The 19,335-nt window shown below is 38.7% G+C and overlaps 2 protein-coding genes and 1 long non-coding RNA gene across 8 annotated transcripts; 2 read left to right on the top strand and 1 right to left on the bottom strand.

Annotated features, from left to right (window-relative positions):
* The first annotated feature begins 1,802 nt into the window (after positions 1-1,802).
* Positions 1,803-6,804, top strand: LOC133717757 (ras-related protein RABH1b). Its single transcript, XM_062144481.1, has 6 exons — positions 1,803-2,118; positions 3,012-3,082; positions 4,510-4,598; positions 4,853-4,964; positions 5,819-5,909; positions 6,348-6,804. Exons 1-6 carry the CDS (start codon positions 2,002-2,004, stop codon positions 6,492-6,494), a joined length of 627 nt encoding a protein of 208 aa, XP_062000465.1. The 5' UTR covers positions 1,803-2,001; the 3' UTR covers positions 6,495-6,804.
* Positions 6,805-11,516: 4,712 nt separating this feature from the next.
* LOC133717483 (uncharacterized) lies at positions 11,517-15,189 on the bottom strand. 5 transcript variants are annotated; one of them, XR_009849658.1, is made up of 5 exons: positions 14,925-15,180; positions 14,655-14,814; positions 14,039-14,160; positions 12,403-12,524; positions 11,517-12,096 (listed from the first exon to the last, which is right to left on the bottom strand). It is a non-coding gene; the product is annotated as an uncharacterized LOC133717483 (long non-coding RNA). The 5 variants fall into 5 exon arrangements; XR_009849659.1 differs by having other exon boundaries at positions 11,517-12,080; XR_009849660.1 differs by having other exon boundaries at positions 11,517-12,524; positions 14,039-14,224; positions 14,925-15,189.
* Positions 15,190-15,787: 598 nt separating this feature from the next.
* LOC133717482 (probable purine permease 11) lies at positions 15,788-18,482 on the top strand. Of its 2 annotated transcripts, XM_062144201.1 has the most exons (3): positions 15,837-15,941; positions 16,027-16,168; positions 17,228-18,482. In XM_062144201.1, exons 2-3 carry the CDS (start codon positions 16,150-16,152, stop codon positions 18,313-18,315), a joined length of 1,107 nt encoding a protein of 368 aa, XP_062000185.1. In that variant the 5' UTR covers positions 15,837-15,941; positions 16,027-16,149; the 3' UTR covers positions 18,316-18,482. The 2 variants fall into 2 exon arrangements, with proteins under 2 accessions (XP_062000184.1, XP_062000185.1); XM_062144200.1 differs by lacking the exon at positions 16,027-16,168 and having other exon boundaries at positions 15,788-15,941.
* Positions 18,483-19,335: the final 853 nt, after the last annotated feature.

Below are 19,335 nucleotides of genomic sequence, written 5' to 3'. Positions count from 1 at the left end.
TATATGCTTAGTGTTGTCGCCCTTGATGAAACCTAACTTCATTTGTTCAATACAAGCTGCATTATTCTCATAAATGCATGTAGGTTCATCTGTGGTAGTCTTCAAACCACAAGTTGCTCGAATATGTCTAATTATAGACCTTAGCCATATGCATTCACGCACAGCTTCATGTAGAGCAATAATCTCTGCATGATTCGAGGAAGTAGCAACAAAGGTCTATTTTGTAGACCTCCAAGATATCGCAGTGCTTCCCATGATAAAGACATAACCCGTTTGGGAGCGACATTTGTGAGGGTCAGAGAGATATCCTATTTCAGCAAAACCTATCAAAACATCACCATCGTTTTGATGTAAGGGAGGTGGGTGAGGCCGCCGCCCTTGGTGGCGGCGGCAGTGCCGGTAGCGACATGGCCGGCCACGACGGTGTAGACGGCGACGCTTTGCCGTATGGGGTCCGATCCCATAATTTCGTCATTCCTCTTCTCTCTGTAGGGATAAAACTAGGAGCCCTATATATAAGGATTACAAAGTACATAATCTTAGAGTACAAGGATTCCTATTCTAACTCGGAGTAGGAAATCTCTTCTATTACAACTATAGGACTAATCCTAATTTGACAAGGCACACTAAATGTCAACATTTTTCAACACAACTCAATTTGTGATCTAACTAATTTGTGCATGCACAAGAATTTAACAACGATGAGATCCAATTTAGTTTTTCATCAAAATCAAGATTGATACTTTCTCACCAATGATGAGACCTTGGCCTATTGGCCTGCTAGTATATGTAGTAAAGTCACAATTATTTCCTGGATTAAAGGCTTGAGAATGAAAAAGTTTTCTCTTTCCATGTTTGTAAATCTAGGGTTAGGAAAAGAGAAAAGAGGAAGGAAACATTCTTCTCGTTTAGGATTTATTTTCCTTCTCATTTCTCATCATTAATTACACAAATTCAACATTGATTATCTCAACATACGACTTAACTTTGGTTTCTCTTTGTTTTGCAATTATTCGGCGGATACCTCACGTCGCGGGCCTTTGGTATTGTCGATGTTCGGGGAGTGCGGTCGAACGAGTCTCCTTCCTTTCTTGGTTCATTATGGGTGAGGCTGTGATCGATGGCTGATTTGAGGCTTCCCTAAGAGTGGACGATGCTAGGCAGGTGACGAAAGGTAAGATCGAAGTTTACTAACTATAAGTCCATTCTTCAGTATGACTGTCAAGTTTCGTTATGCTTTGTGATGGTTGGGTCAAGGGTATGTGTGTTTCTACACGGCGATCAAGATAGGTTCAAGTGGATTTGGGTCAATGAATGTTGGTCCTGGGTGTTGGGTTGTCGATGATCGCCTTAAATCATGGTGGCTGAAATAAGGGGTGGTTTGATGAGGATTTGGGAGGATATCTCAATATCAGGGCATCAGTAATGGATAGAATAAAGTTGATAGTTGTAGCAAAAGTGGCAGGTTATGGTTATCTATGGTGAGGGGTATTCGTCGGTCACAATGCTTAAGAATTGAGTTGTCTATTGCAATGCGTATGAGGTGACTAACATCGTTCGTACTTGTCCATAATCATTTACTCTAGTGACATTAGTCTTCTCTTTATAAACGCGAGATTATAAATTTGATCCTCATTATCCTTTTGGCTAATAAATCAAAATTCATTTAGAACACAACTATGACGGTCCTTACAATTGGTTTGAAAACTCCAAGTTGAAAACCGAGAGAGTAAATAGTAAAAACTACATGGACCTTAACAACACTCGGATTGGTGCAAAGTGCTCTTCAAACCAATTTCACGCGCAAAAAAGAGTCTCTCTCCGTCTCCGTCTCTGCCAAGTGCCAACAAGAGATCGTCTCCTCATATATATATAAATACGCACCCAAACCGAAATCGAGACAAGAAGGAAATTCCAACGAGGCTCCGAGATCTCGATCTGTCCAATTATCTCCGGCGAGATCTCGACCTTGAAAATCCAACCCCGATCCACGTAGATCCCATGGCTCCCGTCTCCGCTCTCGCCAAGTACAAGCTCGTCTTCCTGGGCGACCAGTCCGTCGGCAAAACCAGCATCATCACTCGCTTCATGTACGATAAGTTCGACAACACCTATCAGGTAATTCTGTTTCCGTGATCTTCCAGTTCCTCAGTTTTGCTGATTTCTTAGTTCGCCTAACGCTTTAGTAAAGTTGGATTCTTTTCCGTGATTGATGATCCAAGCTTTTGCAAGAACCACAATTTGGTGCTGTTTTGGAATTGAATTGCTGTAAAATAGTGTAGGGCTCTCTCACTTGTATGTTCATTTTCAATAGGAAAATGGGAGTTGTGTACATAATGGATGGTAAAGAAAGAGCGGCGTTGGAATAGTAACTAGAGTAATGAGTGAAACTCATTTTCAGTAACATTAGAAGGCTGTAAATGTCTTGGCAGTAAACATTCATGGATTGTCTGGCAAGAAAAAGCAAAATAATCGATCGATCTTGGTCTCCAAGGTGACCTACTCTCTCGTGAATCGGTATGTAGTGAAATTGGGACTGAGTCTATTTTGAAATGGGGTTGGAGAGAGTGGGAGTGTCACCTTTCCTTAACTTAGAGGATCCTTGAAGAAGGATCCATGTCTAAGCTAACGGGAAAGAGTTATGAAAACTTTGTGGAAAGGAACTTCTTATTTATAGACCTCGGTAGAGTAAGTATATATCACACATGTCCTTCTGCAGAAGTGATCCGGTAAGGACCTAGGTTTTATATATTTAAGCGCTTAATCTCTAACAAGGTCCTTAAAGTAAGAACATTTTTTATATATGGTCGATGGCATGCATTCAAAGCCTGCCAGTTATCTAGATCTGAAAGTCCTTATGTGAAACATACATATACATGTCTAAACGACCATTCATTTGGTTCATCTTGCTGCCACTCTACCTATGTCTATCCCCAACATTTAGCCTATGCCTTGAAGTTAATAGTTTAAGTTTTCTTTTATGTAATTATATGTTTTTCTGTGACAATCAGGCTACCATCGGCATTGATTTTCTGTCAAAGACAATGTACCTTGAAGATCGAACCGTTCGATTGCAGCTCTGGTCAGTCTTTATACTTTTCTGTGTGTAATTACTAGTTACCCTATCTAGTTATAAATTTTATGTACAGTGGGATGACATGTCGCTCACTTTTCATCATATAAAGTTGAGTTCTTGTTTACTTCCTTTGGCATTGTCATTCTATGATGTGATATTAATTTGTGAGGACTTACTGACTCGGTTTAGGTTGCTTGTAACAAAATATTGTCTTTTAGAAGTCACTAGTAGTCTTGTACTCTCATAAATGAGCACATGAAGTACGTGCAGTGTCTCAACATTTTATGCAAGTATGCACTGTCTCCTAATATAAATAGTTTGTTCCCTTGGTGAAATTAAGGTTTTGATTGATCGGTATTTTCAAGCTTGGATGGAGTTTTTCCTCTGTTTTCCTCTGCTTAGTTTATTCCTGTGAAGGCTGCTTTTAATAGTGACTTAGATATTTGGTACTTTTTGTTGCTTTGATGGGAAACTGAAGGTGTAGTGTCTTAGTTGCATACATTATTGTAATACTAGGCACATCACCATTATCTTGTCCGGGGTGACCATTATTGTCTGGTTGGTCCTGTTTTCGTACTTGAGAATTTTGCTTTCTTTTGCTCTTTTTTTTTTTTTTTTTCCCTTCTTTTTTTCTTTTTCTCTTCTGTTCTTGGTAGAAAAACTTTCAGGATTGGAAAGGCGTCATAGGTCTGCTAGAACCTGATCGTAAACCAATTATTCTATTAAGGCTGAGACAGTCATTTAGACAGGTTCAGAACCGTCCTAAATTGCTATTGTGGTGGGTTCTAGAATTGTTATAAACCCTTTCAAAGTCTTGAAGTTGCAGAAGGTGGATATGATTAGTAGGGAGTGAATTTTTAGGGTGTAGGCTTGCCTTTGATAAACTAACCTACTTCATATACTAAGTTTCACCGAGCAGAACGAAGGAGAAATATAGATTTTGGATTCTTTCTGCTAGAACTGTTGACATAGACACTTTTTGAAAAATATTGAACATGACCAAAGAAAAATTAGGAGAGCTAATAATAAATCTTAGTCCAAGAAAATCTTGTGGGGTGCAATGGTTGCAACTACAGCTTTTGTTTTACCTTTGACTTTCAATAGAAAAAAAATCAGATAATAACACAATACTAATTTTCAGTAAGCAAAATATGTATTTTGATGCTTTTCAATAATACTTTGATGAATATGATTTCTGTCATCTTTCAAGGATCTGACTTTGGCTTCTAATCTCATGAAGTGATAGTCTTATCACAGCTTGCCATTGATGCTGCATCAATTACATGACTTTATTTTGTGTTACTTGGATGTCATTGTTGTGTAGTTTCTTGGTGATTAGCATAGCTTCTTAATTCTTACTTAAGTCATCCATGTGAGAAGATTGGCATTTTCTATATCTTGTTTGAAACATAAAATCTTGAAATTTTAAACAGGGACACTGCTGGGCAGGAAAGATTCAGGAGTCTGATTCCAAGTTATATCCGGGATTCCTCTGTGGCTGTCATTGTATATGATGTTGCAAGTATGATCTCTCTCTGTCTCTAATTTCTTGAAGCCAAAAAGTTGTTTTCCAAGTCTCATTTACTTCTCAATGTCATTTGGAGAAGTTCTTGTTAAGAGTCCCAACCCATGAGGAACTTGTTTTTGTTTCAACATATTTTGTCAAAAGTAACTGGATGATCTTGAAGTCTATATCATTTCTAAATTATCATTGGATTTGTATTCAATTGGTTGATGAATTTCACCGATTATTTTTGGTTCATTCTTATGGTATAGGCAGGCAGTCGTTCCTAAACACTTCCAAATGGATTGAAGAGGTTCGCACTGAGCGGGGAAGTGATGTTATCATTGTACTTGTTGGAAACAAAACAGATCTTGTAGATAAAAGGTAATGATTTGTGTTGTTCTTTGCACTAAGTTAGAAGAAAGTTGATTTCTGGTTTTCTACTGCACTTTCACTTTTCAGTTGCATAGATTGGTAAAATTTTTCTGATTGTCAAATGTTGATTCATTAAGTTGTTTGAATGTGGGTGGAAGTGCTTTGGAACAGGATTCATACTCCTGTTTAAATTAGTGACTTGTTATATAATACGATGAATAGTAGTTTCACACACACACACACACGATGACTAATGGTCACACCATCAACAGTGACCTATTCGTTACTATTATGTGAATGTGATGTGTTGAAAGAATCAAAGGGTTACGAAGTCCAATTTATGCTCTTTTTCCTGAAAGCAGTGATTCAATTTTTTAAATAATTTTTGAATAGATTAAATGATTAAAAGAGAAGCCTCGTAAAGAGAACTCTTGAATTTTGATGCAATTTTAGTAGATTTTGGAGAATGAGTGTTTTTTTAATAATACCAATACAGATGTATGAACTTTGTCTTTTTTTTTTTTTTTCCTTTTTTTTTTTTTTTCCTTTTTTTTTTTTTGGGGTCATATAGTATAAGCTTTGTCACTCAAAGAAACTATAGGCAAGTAACTTTGCCACAGTGTTAAATGCATATGCTTGCCTCACCTATCTGAAAAAATGATATGGGTTTGATCAAGCTGTGTGCAAGCACATTCATTAAACATTTATGGTGAATAATGTTTTGGTGTTGTAGATGGTTACAATGAATATGATACTACACCTTTCAGATTGTATATCATTGTCAATTAGGCTAGTATTTTGCATCTGATTTATCTTGCCACTTCTGATTCTCATATTTGGGGCATGTTGTTGATAAATGACAGGCAAGTTTCGATAGAGGAAGGAGAAGCCAAAGCTCGCGACCTAAATGTTATGTTCATTGAAACCAGTGCCAAGGCTGGCTTCAATATCAAGGTAAGCTACATTATCTGTAGTTGCTAACATCATGGTAATGTAAGGCCTTAATGCATGTGATTGTCTTGGGTGGGGCCTGGAGCCAATCACAATACTACTTTTGGCAAAGGGAACTGGTTTCTTAGTAATGAGGTTATTATCCAGATGTGTTCTCGTTCGTCACTATTTGGGTGTCTAGAATACTATTGACGAGAAGACTATCTTTCTAATGGTCAGAATCAGTTTAATCCATGACTTATTGGGAATTTTCTTTCAGTGGTTGCAAAGCATAAACTAGGTTTTGAGTAGGCTCAGATCTAAGTAAATGAAACACTGCATCTTCATTTCATAAAGGGGAAAAAAAAAAAAATTGTGGCCCAGCTGAATTGTTAGCTTGTTATTATCTTTGTTTGATGTTGAGTAATCTTTCGCTTTTAACTTTATTTTATCTCAATCCAGGCTCTCTTTCGGAAGATTGCGGCAGCCCTACCTGGAATGGAGACACTTTCTTCTACAAAGCAAGAGGATATGGTTGATGTAAACCTCAAGTCCTCCAATCCAAATGCATCACAGTCACAGGGACAGTCTGGAGGCTGTGCATGTTGATCCTTGAATCACATGGATTTCAAACTCAACTTTTTTCCCCCATTCTTATATGCTTCGGTGATCCAGCTCTTTGTAAAGCTTAGTTATCATCCCAGTTCTGAGTTGCGCCTTTTTGTAGCTTTGGATGAGTTTTGTGTTTGGCTGATTGTTTTACGATATATGCACTGTTTAGAATACCACAGACTCCCAGACCTTAAGTTAAAATTGATAGAAGAAACATCTTTATATGGTTGTAATTTATGCCCCAAGTGTCTGATAAACGCTAGTTATCCCTATTCCAGCAATTTGAGTTCTAATTTTCTGTCTTTAATATTCGATTACAATACACAAATGTCCACTTTGGCAGTAGTAGTAAATGAAGGGATTATTGTACCAGAAGAAGTAAAGGGATTTGGTTCATCTACCTAGATGATTCCTTACTATTTGAATATTTGAGACGATTGATTCTTACTATTTTTTACTATTGGTTTCATCTACCTAGATGATTCATGAAAATTGAAGTAAGAAATTTGTGCAATCAATACATATTCATCTTTTTCATATGAAAATTTATAGTTTTCAAGTTTAGAATACCCGGATAAAAAATAATTAAGAAAGCCAAACGAGATAATATATGTTTAGAGTGTGTTTTTTTTTTTTTGAACGGATTTGATGTTATTAGATATTAGAGTCATGAAAACAGGCCAGAGTCTAACAGAACTTACATTAGAAAACCGGGACAAACCGGATAACCTATCTAAGCCACTCTAAACTCATTAAGATCTAAAGGGACGCTCGCTGAACAGCAAGCCTAAAACTAAGCAAGAGTAGTCTCGCTCTCCAAGGAAGAAATATTCATCTAGTCTAATATGTCAGTCACGCAATTGTGGTACAAATATCAACGAGAAACATCTTAGAAAAGCGTATAGAAATTACCCCTACTACAAAAGGCTTGAGTCCAGAATGTCTAGAAGCTTGGGGGACCTAAGAAAGCGCGAGTCCCTTCCCCGTAGGGTTGGAACCAGCACCATCCGCAGCCTCCTCAGTAGCCAACAACCTAGGCATCAGGTTGCTCCTCGGGCTCTTCGTGGGGGTCTGCAGTATATAGCCCCTCTGTTCAGATTTGAGCCAAGCTGGCCCAATCACTTTCGGCCCACAAAACGCAGCCCTAAACCCAGCCAACAGCGGCCCATCAGCAGCCCAGTCCCAGCGGTCAACCCTAGGTCAAAACTAGGGTTTCCCGCCTTTTCCAGATCTTCTTCCTGCTCGTAGCCTCCCGCCGCACCGAACTCCATCCGGCCAATCTCAACCATCGACCCAGGTATCGCTGGCGGTACAGAAGGCTCTCCTGCCTTCTCCACAAAGTGTCGCACACCGGCGTTGCCATAGCTCGAGTTGAGGTTGCCCCAGCTCGACGCCATCGAAGGAACCAACTCCTCCTGCCGTCCAGATCTGACCCCAAACTTGGTCAGTGGACGCCGCCGAGTCGACACAGATCCCAATCGCCCCGACAACCGCCGACGTCGACACCAACTCGGCAGCTCCGACCCGATCCTCCAGACCACCTTCAGAAAACCACCCTCGGCCGAGAAACAACTCAACCGGAGCCTTTGAAAATCTTGATCGAGTGCCCAACGCCGTTGCAGGAGAGGCCACGGTCTCTCCAAGCCCACGCCGCCGTCCATTCGCCTCTGCCCGGTCTGGAGAGCACAAGACTCCCTGTCGCTGTCACGAAACCTAGGTTTCGCCTTGCCAGGACGCTCCTTCATGCCCCAACCTTTACTTTTTTAGGATTCGACTTTCTATGTTTAGAGTGTGTTTGGAACTTTGGATGAGGGAAAAAATGATGGAATTTAATTGAAAGTGAGGATTTTATAATTCCTAAAAGCCAATTCTCTCGTTTTGCATTATCAGATTGAAAATTTTAAATTTCTCTGTGGAAAAAAAACGAAGGAATTCGTTATTTAAAGGGATAATGATAAAAGAGGTCATTTTAAAGTGTCTTATTATAATCTAGGTATGACAAATGTCCCCATGATAATTAAGGTCACGCATTAACTATCTAACACTAAAACTAACAATATTTACGAAAACTGCCATCGGCAGCTATCTCTCTCCCTCAAGCCCGTCTCAACCCTCATCAACTGCTCCTCCTCCTCTCTCTCTCTCTCTCTCTTCTCCTCCTCCTCCACACATACACAGACCTCGAGAGAGTGTGAAAGGCGAAGAACAACGCGTCGTTGGGATCTACTCTACTCTGAGATCAATGTTGGAGCGTCTCGAGGATCCGAAAACCCAAACTCAAGCTTGGATCTTCCTCTCCGACCTCCATAGGCGCCGGCGACTCACCGGTGGTCTGACAGGAATGCCGAGCAACGATGACGGGGAAGGCGAAGCTGAAGAAGCATGTGGCGATGGAGATCCAGGAGAAGATCGACGCGTCTACGACAAATCGCCGAAGCGGGAAGGCCGGAATTGCTGACCGGACCGAGTAGGAAACATGTGATTTTAATCAGCATCAGCTATGAGAATGACAAGTATCCACCTAAAGTGGAAGCTATGCAAACAAAAGAAGCACTGAGGATAGTCTGCGTGAGGGTGCTGACTTCTTAAATTCCAAAGGTAAGAGTATAATGTGTGTTTGTTCTTGTTCCCTCTATCACTTTCATCTTGTTATTTAAATTATCAGTTATCCTCATGTTTTGTGTCCCATTATTTCTTTTCCCGTATAAGTACTAGTTTTTGTGATGGGGGAGTTCATCCTCTAGTATAACCAAAAGATACATTGATAAGGATGAACATTATTGTTCTTATTTTGGGTTGAGGGAGACATGTTCAATGAAAATTATTGTAAGTAAAATATCTGCCAGAAGACTTCAGACCTTCATTCATTTGCGGTTGTCAGACAATTGTGATCCCTCCAACAATGATGTGAAAAACTACTTACCCCCGAATCTAGCAGGGACCTCACCAAATTACTGCATCTGAAAATTCATGGTTTTCACCATCTATGTGAAGTTATGCTGAGGGGTCCCAATTGTGAGATTACCTGTATTTGAATAATCTGGATAGATGCCAAAGTTAACATTCATGTCCTAGATGCTCATATCTTCGTTTAAAATCAACTGTAAACTTTTGAGATCCCTTTTACCTCCACAACTGTAGACTATCCACGGATTCTTTCCTTCATGGCCATACAATGTAGCAATTGTGTGACTTCTTTGTTGTGAAAAGCTGTCCGAAGCAATATTAAAAAGAATTAAACTTGTCTATCCTTCTCTTTTTTCTTTTCCTCAGTGCTAACAAATTATCTTTTTGAAATCAGGGAGGTCTCTTATGCATTGACGCTATGAGAGACCTCCCTGAACTACCACAGTTGGATATTCATGGGGTTCAAGCTCCAGGGGAAACATGTGCTTTGAGTCTTTGATATTTCAGTTGTGCATGATTACTTCCATTCATGTTCTATGTGAAATATTTCAATTATAGATCAAAGCTTCATTCTCTCAAACAATGAATGGTTATATAAAAGCCAAATTCGGCTTCTTTCTTACACAGAACAGGAGCAACCTATTAAAGATCATGGCAATACTCATACATTATCATCCATTGAAAAACCAAGCTTGCAAAATCATATGCAGAACCAAATAATAAACAAATATAAATTCACAGTCAATGGCATTAAACAATCTTAGTCAAGAAGCTTGATAATGAATTCCTGATTTTAGCATCTTTGTGTGCCATCATTTTACTTGTGACTTGGCTACTGACAGTTACTTGGGTAGTGACACGGTCAGTTACTTAGTTAGTGACATGTGATCCGGGAAGGAGCAAGGACGAGTATCTCATCAAGAGAAGAAATATCTAGCTAAGGAAGAAATATCCCGCCGAGAGAGATTTGGTTATGGCGAAAACCTCTCAAGGAGGAATTCGGTTATGGCGGAATCCCTCAAGAAGGAATTAGCTCGAGGAGGAATTCGGTTATGGCGGAATCCCTCAAGGAGGAATTAGCTCAAGGAGAGAGTCGGCTAGGGCGGATTCGCTCAAGGAAGGATTAGCTCAAGGAGAGATTAGGTTAGGGCAGATTCCCTCAAGGAAGAATTGGCTCAAGGAGAGATTAGGTTGCAGCAGATTCCCTTAAGGAAGGATTAGTTCAAGGAGAGATTCGGTTACGATGGGATCTTTCAATGAGAAATGAGTTCAAGGAGGGATTCAATCAAGGGGAAACTTGTTCAAGGCATGGTCAGTGACATGTAATGTGACATGGTCAGTTACTTAGTTAGTGACATGTGATTAACAGTGACTTGGCTATCAACTTGTGACTTGGCTACTGACAGTTACTTGGTCAGTGACATGGTTAGTTACTTAGTTAGTGACATGTGATTAACAGTGACTTGACTATCAACTTATGACTTGGCTACTGACATTTACTTGGTCAGTGACATGGTCAATTACTTAGTTAGTGACTTGGTTATCAACTTGTGACTTGGCTACTGACAGTTTCTTGGTCAGTGACATGGTCAGTTACTTAGTTAGTGACATGTGATTAACAGTGACTTGACTATCAACTTGTGACTTGGCTACTGACAGTTACTTGGTCAGTGACATGGTCAGTTACTTAGTTAGTGACATGTGATTAACAGTGACTTGGCTATCAACTTGTGACTTGGCTAGTGACATTGTCAGTGACATGTAATGTGACATGGTCAGTTACTTAGTTAGTGATATGTGATTAACAGTGACTTGGCTATCAACTTGTGACTTGGCTACTGACAGTTACTTGGTCAGTGACATGGTCAGTTACTTAGTTAGTGACATGTGATTAACAGTGACTTGGCTATTAACTTGTGACTTGGCTACTGACAGTTACTTGGTCAGTGACATAGTCAGTTACTTAGTTAGTGACATGTGATTAACAGTGACTTGGCTATCAACTTGTGACTTCGCTACTGACAGTTACTTTGTTAGTGACATGGTCAGTTACTTTGTTAGTGACATGGTCAGTTACTTAGTTAGTGACATGTGATTAACAGTGACTTGGCTATTAACTTGTGACTCATCATATAATTAGCCACTGCAAAAGCATGAATTCCATAAAATGATCAGTAACTAAATTTTACAGATGTTAAAATGAAAGCTCATCTACTCATCATATATCAAGTTGCTAAGAACTCCGGAAAAAAAAAATGTCATTTTAACCAAAAATAGCTTAAAAGAGACCAAACGAAAAAGGCACCGAGGGCTTTTTCTTATGAGACCATAGCATGATTTGTTCTCACTAAATGCATAGCTCAGTCTGCACAGGCTTCACGTCATACAAAAAGCAGGATATTGTGCCTCAAACTCCTTCAGGAGTCAATGCCACATTCTCATAGTAAAAATAAGGAGGTCTTGTGGCTGCCTCTGGAAGACTTCTGTGGATTTGACAGAGATCAGCTGGAGTCCCAAACCCATTAATTGGATTCGGGAGATGAATTGTACCAGCATCTTCCCCTAGATCTGGTTTCCATGTCCCATAATCCTTTTCCTTTTCAGCAATGAAGATTCACAAAGTTTCCTTTTATTCTTCTCAGGATACTCACTCCGCATATGGTAGCCAAGAAGCAACTATATATAAGTACCCCTGGTTCTTAGCTCATTACATTAGGTCAATAGCACAAGGGAAAAATTAAAGCCAAAGCTTAAAAACCTCAGCATACAACTTAAAAACAAAAAAAGAAAAGAAATTGAACATCTGAAACTTAGACAACAAACTCTTTCAGCCTCACTTTTTATGCATAACCAATTTCACCTAATCACTTCCTATCACCTACCAAATTTAGCTTCCCATAAATTTTAGCTGTAACCAAGTTGCAACTCTTGAGAAAAATATCTGCAATTCAGAGAAATCCCAAATCTATCTACACAAAAAATCAGGGATGTGAATTACCTGTTGATAATCGAGTTTGCAGAGAAGGAACGGAAAGAGCTAAATTTCTCGACACGGAGGGTTCTTTCTCCAACTTCGCAGGGCAGTTTGGTTTACAAAACCCACGCTAGCTGCATCTGTATCTGTATATATAAAGCGAAGCGCCTGTTATTGTTGTTCATAACTTGGTCAAATTTTTAACCAACTCCGGATATTCATCTTTCTTTATCATTAGACAAATACTGATAATAACCAGCATAAAATCAAAGAAAAGTACCAGAACACTAAACAAATAACCATAAAAAGCAGTAATGACAAAGAAACTCAACTACATTTGAGAAATTATTCACGAAATCACAATCGATCTAACCCACTTCTATCCTCCTATTATTTGACAAAGATTTCCATACACCCATCAAATACAAGACAAATCAGGAAAATAAAAAGGGGAAAAATCAAGAATTTCAGAGAGAATGCATAGCACTCTGACCCAAGACAATCACAAGAAAAGTAGCAGAAAACTAAAGAAAGAACCATAAATAGCAGTAAATGAAAGCAAAGAAACACAACCTTATCTAAGAAATTTATCCACAAAATCACCATCGATCTAACCCTCTTCTAATCCTTCTATAAAAAGAGTTACATATACCCAACAATACAAGACAAATCAGAAATAAATTAAAAAATCAAGAATTGCATAGCAACCCGACCCAAATGAAATGAAAGACAAACATGTTACAGAAAGGTTGCCAATTCTTTGAGTTTGTGCAGACTGAACTAAACAAAATGAGAATTATATTGCAAATTAGAGAGAAAGATTGGAAATAAACCCTAGGACTTTGGAGAAAGGAGCAGAAAGGAATGGTAAGCAAACAAACTCTAGTTTAACATACCACAGTCCCTGAACTAACTACTCAATGAAAGAAGAATTGAAGAGACTTTAAATGCCTATACTCGAAGAGGAGGAGGAGGAGGAGGAGGAAGAGAGACGAGAAGAAAGCGTTGTAGACAGAATAGACACAAGGTGTAAACTGAAAATTTCAATAAGGGTGTTTTCAATTTATTAAACTATAGCCGGTTCCCTATTTGCAATAAGAAAACATGGATGTGGAAAAGCAAGTTTCAGTTGCTTCTCAATTCCACTGCCACAGGCCACCGATTAAAAAAAAAAAAAAACGCAAACTTTGCAAATTAACATCAGTAGCCCTAACTTTGGCCTCAGTGCCAACCTGAGCCTATTCATTATAAACTTGCAAAGGGATTCCCAAACTCAGCAGAAAGTAACCAGAGTCTTCTTCTTCACAACCAAGTTAACCATGGTAGCCAAGAAGCAACTATATATAAGTACCCCTGGTTCTTAGCTCATTACATTAGGTCAATAGCACAAGGGAAAAATTAACGCCAAAGCTTAAAAACCTCAGCATACAACTTAAAAACAAAAAAAGAAAAGAAATTGAACATCTGAAACTTAGACAACAAACTCTTTCAGCCTCACTTTTTATGCATAACCAATTTCCCCTAATCACTTCCTATCACCTACCAAATTTTAGCTTCCCATAAATTTTAGCTGTAACCAAGTTGCAACTCTTGAGAAAAATATCTGCAATTCAGAGAAATCCCAAATCTATCTACACAAAAAATCAGGGATGTGAATTACCTGTTGATAATCGAGTTTGCAGAGAAGGAACGGAAAGAGCTAAATTTCTCGACACGGAGGGTTCTTTCTCCAACTTCGCAGGGCGGTTTGGTTTACAAAACCCACGCTAGCTGCATCTGTATCTGTATATATAAAGCGAAGCGTCTGTTATTGTTGTTCCAAGACGTTCAATAGCAACATCAACGCCTAAATAGAGAGACCACAAAAACATTCTTTTAGTAGTCTAACATTTAGCACCACTACAGCCTACAAGTTTCCACAAATAGAGAGAGCACAATAACGGAGCACCAGATCAATCTCAGCTCAAATACAAACAGTGATTGAAAATCAAAGAGTTCAACCTCAACCGAACCCTAGAAATAGTAAGAAATTAAAAACCAATACTACAAAAACTAAAAGCTTGATCAATACAAACCATACACAACTCCAGCAATGAAATTGCTTCCACAGAGATCATTTTGATACTTCTATCACAAATAGAATTGAGCAAAATCAAATTGTACCAGTAGACCTACTGAGATAACGAAGAACTAGCTATTGATAAATCGCATTAGAACCAAACAGATCTATGGCTATTGTAAACCAAATGACCTAAAAAAAAAAAAAAAATACGAACCTCCTGTTCATGTCGACATCGGCCTTCTTGCAGACGATGTTGGCTAAACGGCGACCGATACCCTTGATGGAGGTCAGAGCGAACATGATCTTCTGATTTCCATCCACATTGGTGTTCAGAACACGCAAAATGTGCTGCAACTCTCGTTCGCGACGAGAGACTTCAAAATCAGAAAACTAAAATCAAAATCAAAATTGAGATTTCACGATTAGAAAAGAATAAGATCGAGGAATAGAGATACTTATCGAAATAGACCGACGCATGCATCACCTCCATCACCTGCTCGACGGCGTTCATTACGAGCGGTCCGATTCCGTCGCCGGGGGTTATGTTTTGGCACTCAGAGCTCCGTCGTTGGGTCGGGGCATGTAGGTGACCGATCGGGTTTGGGCAATGACGCCAGGTGAAGTTTGAGATTCGTCTTCTACCTTTTGGATTTCTAATCGAAGCTCTGCGATTTCTGATCAAAATGGAGAGAAGATTTGCGCTCTGATATTTTTGACTATAAAGCTATAAACGTATATTTGGCTTTAAGGGCAGAATCGGAATAAAAAAAATTAAAAACTGACCTGTTTTAACATCATCTCATTATTAATAAGGACCAAATTAATATTATTAACAATTCATAATGGACCTTTTTATCAAGTAGAAAACTAGGTGATCTTTTTATCATTTCATACTCTAATGTGACATTTTCCATCATTTCCCTTTATTTAAATTCCTCACTTCAATTTCCACCAAAATATGTGTCATTTACGAATTCATTTGCAGTATTCAATTTTTATTTCCAAAACAATACTTTTTTCTATTTTATCTTTTTATTTGTTTTAAACTTTCTTAATTTATTACACATTTCAAATCTTAAATAGATGCAACCAAACAATAGAAATTGCAATTAATAGAATTTTAAATTGATGGAGTTAAAATTCCATCATTTATAAATTACTACAGATTTTATAATTTTCTCATTCAAACGCACCGTTAAAGTTTAAGAAATCCAGTTTCAATTAAACATTCGTACCGCAGGAAGTGGCCGATCTCCTCCCTAAAGTCCCTATCATTAGTGGCCGATCTCCCCACCAATCATTAGTAACAGACCGGCAGTCCCAAGCCCGAAATGCCAACAATGCCCTTCTTTAACAGAGTCTCATTCCTTTTTGGAAGTAATGTCAAGTACATCAAATCTCTTGGGTCCTCGCTCCTCACTTTTCTCCGGAGTTTCTAGTTTTGTGTTCCCCCGAACATTTCTGATGGACCTCCACGCGGACAGATCCTACTCGCTCATAGGTACTATTTTTACTCTGATTCTGTAGATTCTGAATTCTTCAGAAAGTAAAAAACTGAAATTTGTTGGGGGAATTTGTGTTAACAGTAAATACCCACTTAGATATTGGAATCTTTTTCCTATTAATATTTGGTCAGCGATTACTGCGCTACCCTATATACGCACTTTGTGACTCTTCCTGTTCTTCAGTCACGCCAGAGTTGAACCAAAATGCCACCACTACCGCCAGGTCTCTTTCTCTGTCTGGTTTTAGTTTTTGTTTTTTGTTGGGTTCTAATGGTTTGTGTGAGAAAACTAGATATGGGTTTTGTTTGTTTTGATTGATGTGTTACTGGGTCTTTGTGAGAGTAATCAGAATCTTTAAGGGGGGTCTGTTTGGTTGCTGAGAACTTGTATGGATAGGAAGAAAAAGTATATAATGCAAATCTTTGAATTTTTGGGCTGTTGCAATCAATCGCTGACTTCAGTTTGAATCTTCATATATGTGTCTCTGTAGTGTGAAGTTTTGTGTGATAGTTAACTAGTTTCTGGTGGATTTCAATTGAACAGTTTAAGGTTCTAGATTTTGAGGCATGAATTTGTGGCACAGTTTTCCACATCCTAGTTTCTGATTCACTTTTGCTGTGTTCAGTAGGGATGATGTTGGTTTAATTGATGTGCGGACTCTGAATCTTTTGTGATTGTTTGAATTGAGATTTACTGCTTGGCCGCTTTGGTCTTTTAATATGAAAAAGAGGTGTGTATGTACCAAAGCAACTTTGCACCTGCAGGAGAGAGATTGAAATTGAAAGATTCAAAGTGAAATTTTCAAGAACACTTGTGTAGACCAGGCATTAAAGGCTCCTTGCATGAATTTCTTTTTGTCTTTATTTTTCTGGTATACTTTTGCAACAGAACAAAAGTTATGACCACATCAAAATGTTGCTGCTTGTGATTAGTTTTGGCCGACTCAAAAGAAGCTTGCCTTTGCTTTGCAACTGCAAGAAAAAGATATTGGACAACTGTTAATCATCAATAGTGTTGAAGTGCTATTCTTGCAAAAATCATTAAGGGATTCTTAATATACGCCTCTGACTGAATATTTGGGTGTATTCTTTTTCAATTGCACGGTGTGGCATTGCACCGGGTCTGCAGCAAACTTTGAACTGTAGAGGCATAACTCTTTGTATATGTTGTGTCTTTTACATGTTTCATGATTCTCCATAACTTCAAATGCTTAGCTGATATTTTGTTTTCGATCATTTGATAAACCCATAGGGAAACTAATTTGTTTCCTATGTGAATACAGATAGCCAAGAAGCCATCCCATTCAAAAATGAAACTGTGATGGACCCAACACTATTGATCAAACTTGGCCGCTGGCAATGGTGGTTTTTGGTGGCAATCAACATATTCTTCCTCATTGTGGGGCAGGCTGGTGCTGTGTTACTCGGAAGATTTTATTATGACCAGGGTGGTAATAGTACGTGGATGGCTACTCTTGTGCAAACCGCAGCTTTTCCAGTTCTTGTTATCCCACTTTATTTTCTTCCTTCACAGAAAGAAGATCAATCAACTTCTTCAACTTCACCTTCCCTTCTAGTTCTTGCCTTGATTTACTTCGTTCTTGGACTGGTCATTGCTGGTGACAACATGTTGTATTCTACTGGACTCTTGTACCTATCTGCCTCTACATACTCCATCATTTCTTCAACTCAATTAGCTTTCAATGCAGTCTTCTCATACTTCATCAATTCTCAGAAGTTCAGTGCATTGATTTTCAATTCGGTGATTATCCTGACATTGTCCGTGGCTCTTATTGGTGTGAATGATGACTCGGATGGACCTGCAGGGGTATCAACGCAGAAACATATCATTGGCTTTATCTGTACCCTTGCTGCTTCTGCAATCTACTCCCTTCTACTCTCCCTCATGCAGCTTACTTTCCAGAAGGTTCTGAAAAAGGAAACTTTCTCTGTGGTTTTGCAAATGCAAATTTTTACAGCACTTGTTGCGACTTGTGCTTCAGTTGTGGGTCTTTTTGCAAGTGGGGATTGGAAGACTTTACATGGAGAAATGGAAAGTTTTGGTAAGGGAAGAGTTTCGTATGTGATGACTTTGGTGTGGACAGCTGTTTCTTGGCAAGTTTGTTCTGTTGGTGTGGTGGGTTTAATTTTCGTGGTGTCTTCCCTATTCTCGAACGTAATCAGTACTCTCTCTTTGGCTGTTACTCCTATAGCTGCTGTGATAGTTTTCCATGACAAGATGAATGGTGTGAAGATAATTGCTATGCTAATGGCTATATGGGGTTCTGCTTCGTATATTTATCAAAACTACCTTGATGATGCCAAGGCAAGAAGAGCAGTGGCTGATGTTAGTGAATCGCACATTGCGTGAGTCCCAATTCTTATGTATTTGATAGAAATACACGGAATATTTCTTTTCTTTTCTAGGATTAAGATACAGATGCTGTAATTAGCTTTGTTTGATACCAACTTTACATTTTAGCATACTCTTTGTACTTATGAGTTGGAGTAGTAAATTATGTCATTGAAATTGTAGTAGTTTTTCTAGTCTCTGCAAGGTTCCGGATTCATGGTCGTTATAATTGTAAAATCTAGATGTTAAAGAGTGATATCATAGATGATGCTATTTTTGTGTTCGGACCTAATGTTGATTCAGGTTCCACCATTTCTATAGCATGTTGTCTCTGCTCACTCACAATGTCATGACAATGTGCTACTGAAAACTAGGAAATTCTGGTTTGTTGCACCACTGGTAATGAAAGAGACACTCAGCAGTGTAATAGAGGTCTCTGTGCTTCAGATTGGCTCAGAGATGTGCTGTTGTTGTGCTTTGCCACTTTCAGGTATTGTAGAAAGTAGATGCAAAGACTTGGTTTTGTGTGTGTGTGTGTGTACAAGTGTTTAGCAGCACATAAATGCCTATCATTTGAATTGAATACTGCACGCTAATAGATTTACCTTGCAAAACATGTCAAGTAACTCCATATTGTTACATCGAGTAAGATCCAGCATTTCGAACTTCGAAGAACAAAACTACATCAGTTAGAATCAGAGTAGCTTTTCAACAATGCTTTACTCTCCAAGAAACCTAATCTAATCAAACCCACCAACTTCAACTAGGCAGACCGTGAATTCATTTTGTAGGTCATTTCTCGCAAGAACATACTCCTGCCAGGTGCATCGTACTTATGAAAAGATCAACAACTGTAAATGCATGGAAGAACAGGTACTGTTACGTGGTAGTAAAATAAGATTTAGCCTAAATAGTAGCTAGATTCAGTGGTTCATATAGAAAGAATATACACCTCTTCTGAAAATATGTATGTATACAGTGGCGGATCTAGGATTTGAAAATAGGGAGGGCTACATATTTATGTGTTCGCCTAAAATT

Source organism: Rosa rugosa, chromosome 6, assembly GCF_958449725.1.
Source record: "Rosa rugosa chromosome 6, drRosRugo1.1, whole genome shotgun sequence".
NCBI classification, from domain to species: Eukaryota; Viridiplantae; Streptophyta; class Magnoliopsida; order Rosales; family Rosaceae; genus Rosa; species Rosa rugosa.
The sequence above is the reverse complement of the archived record's forward strand: the minus strand, read 5'-3'. Positions and strand labels throughout refer to the sequence as shown.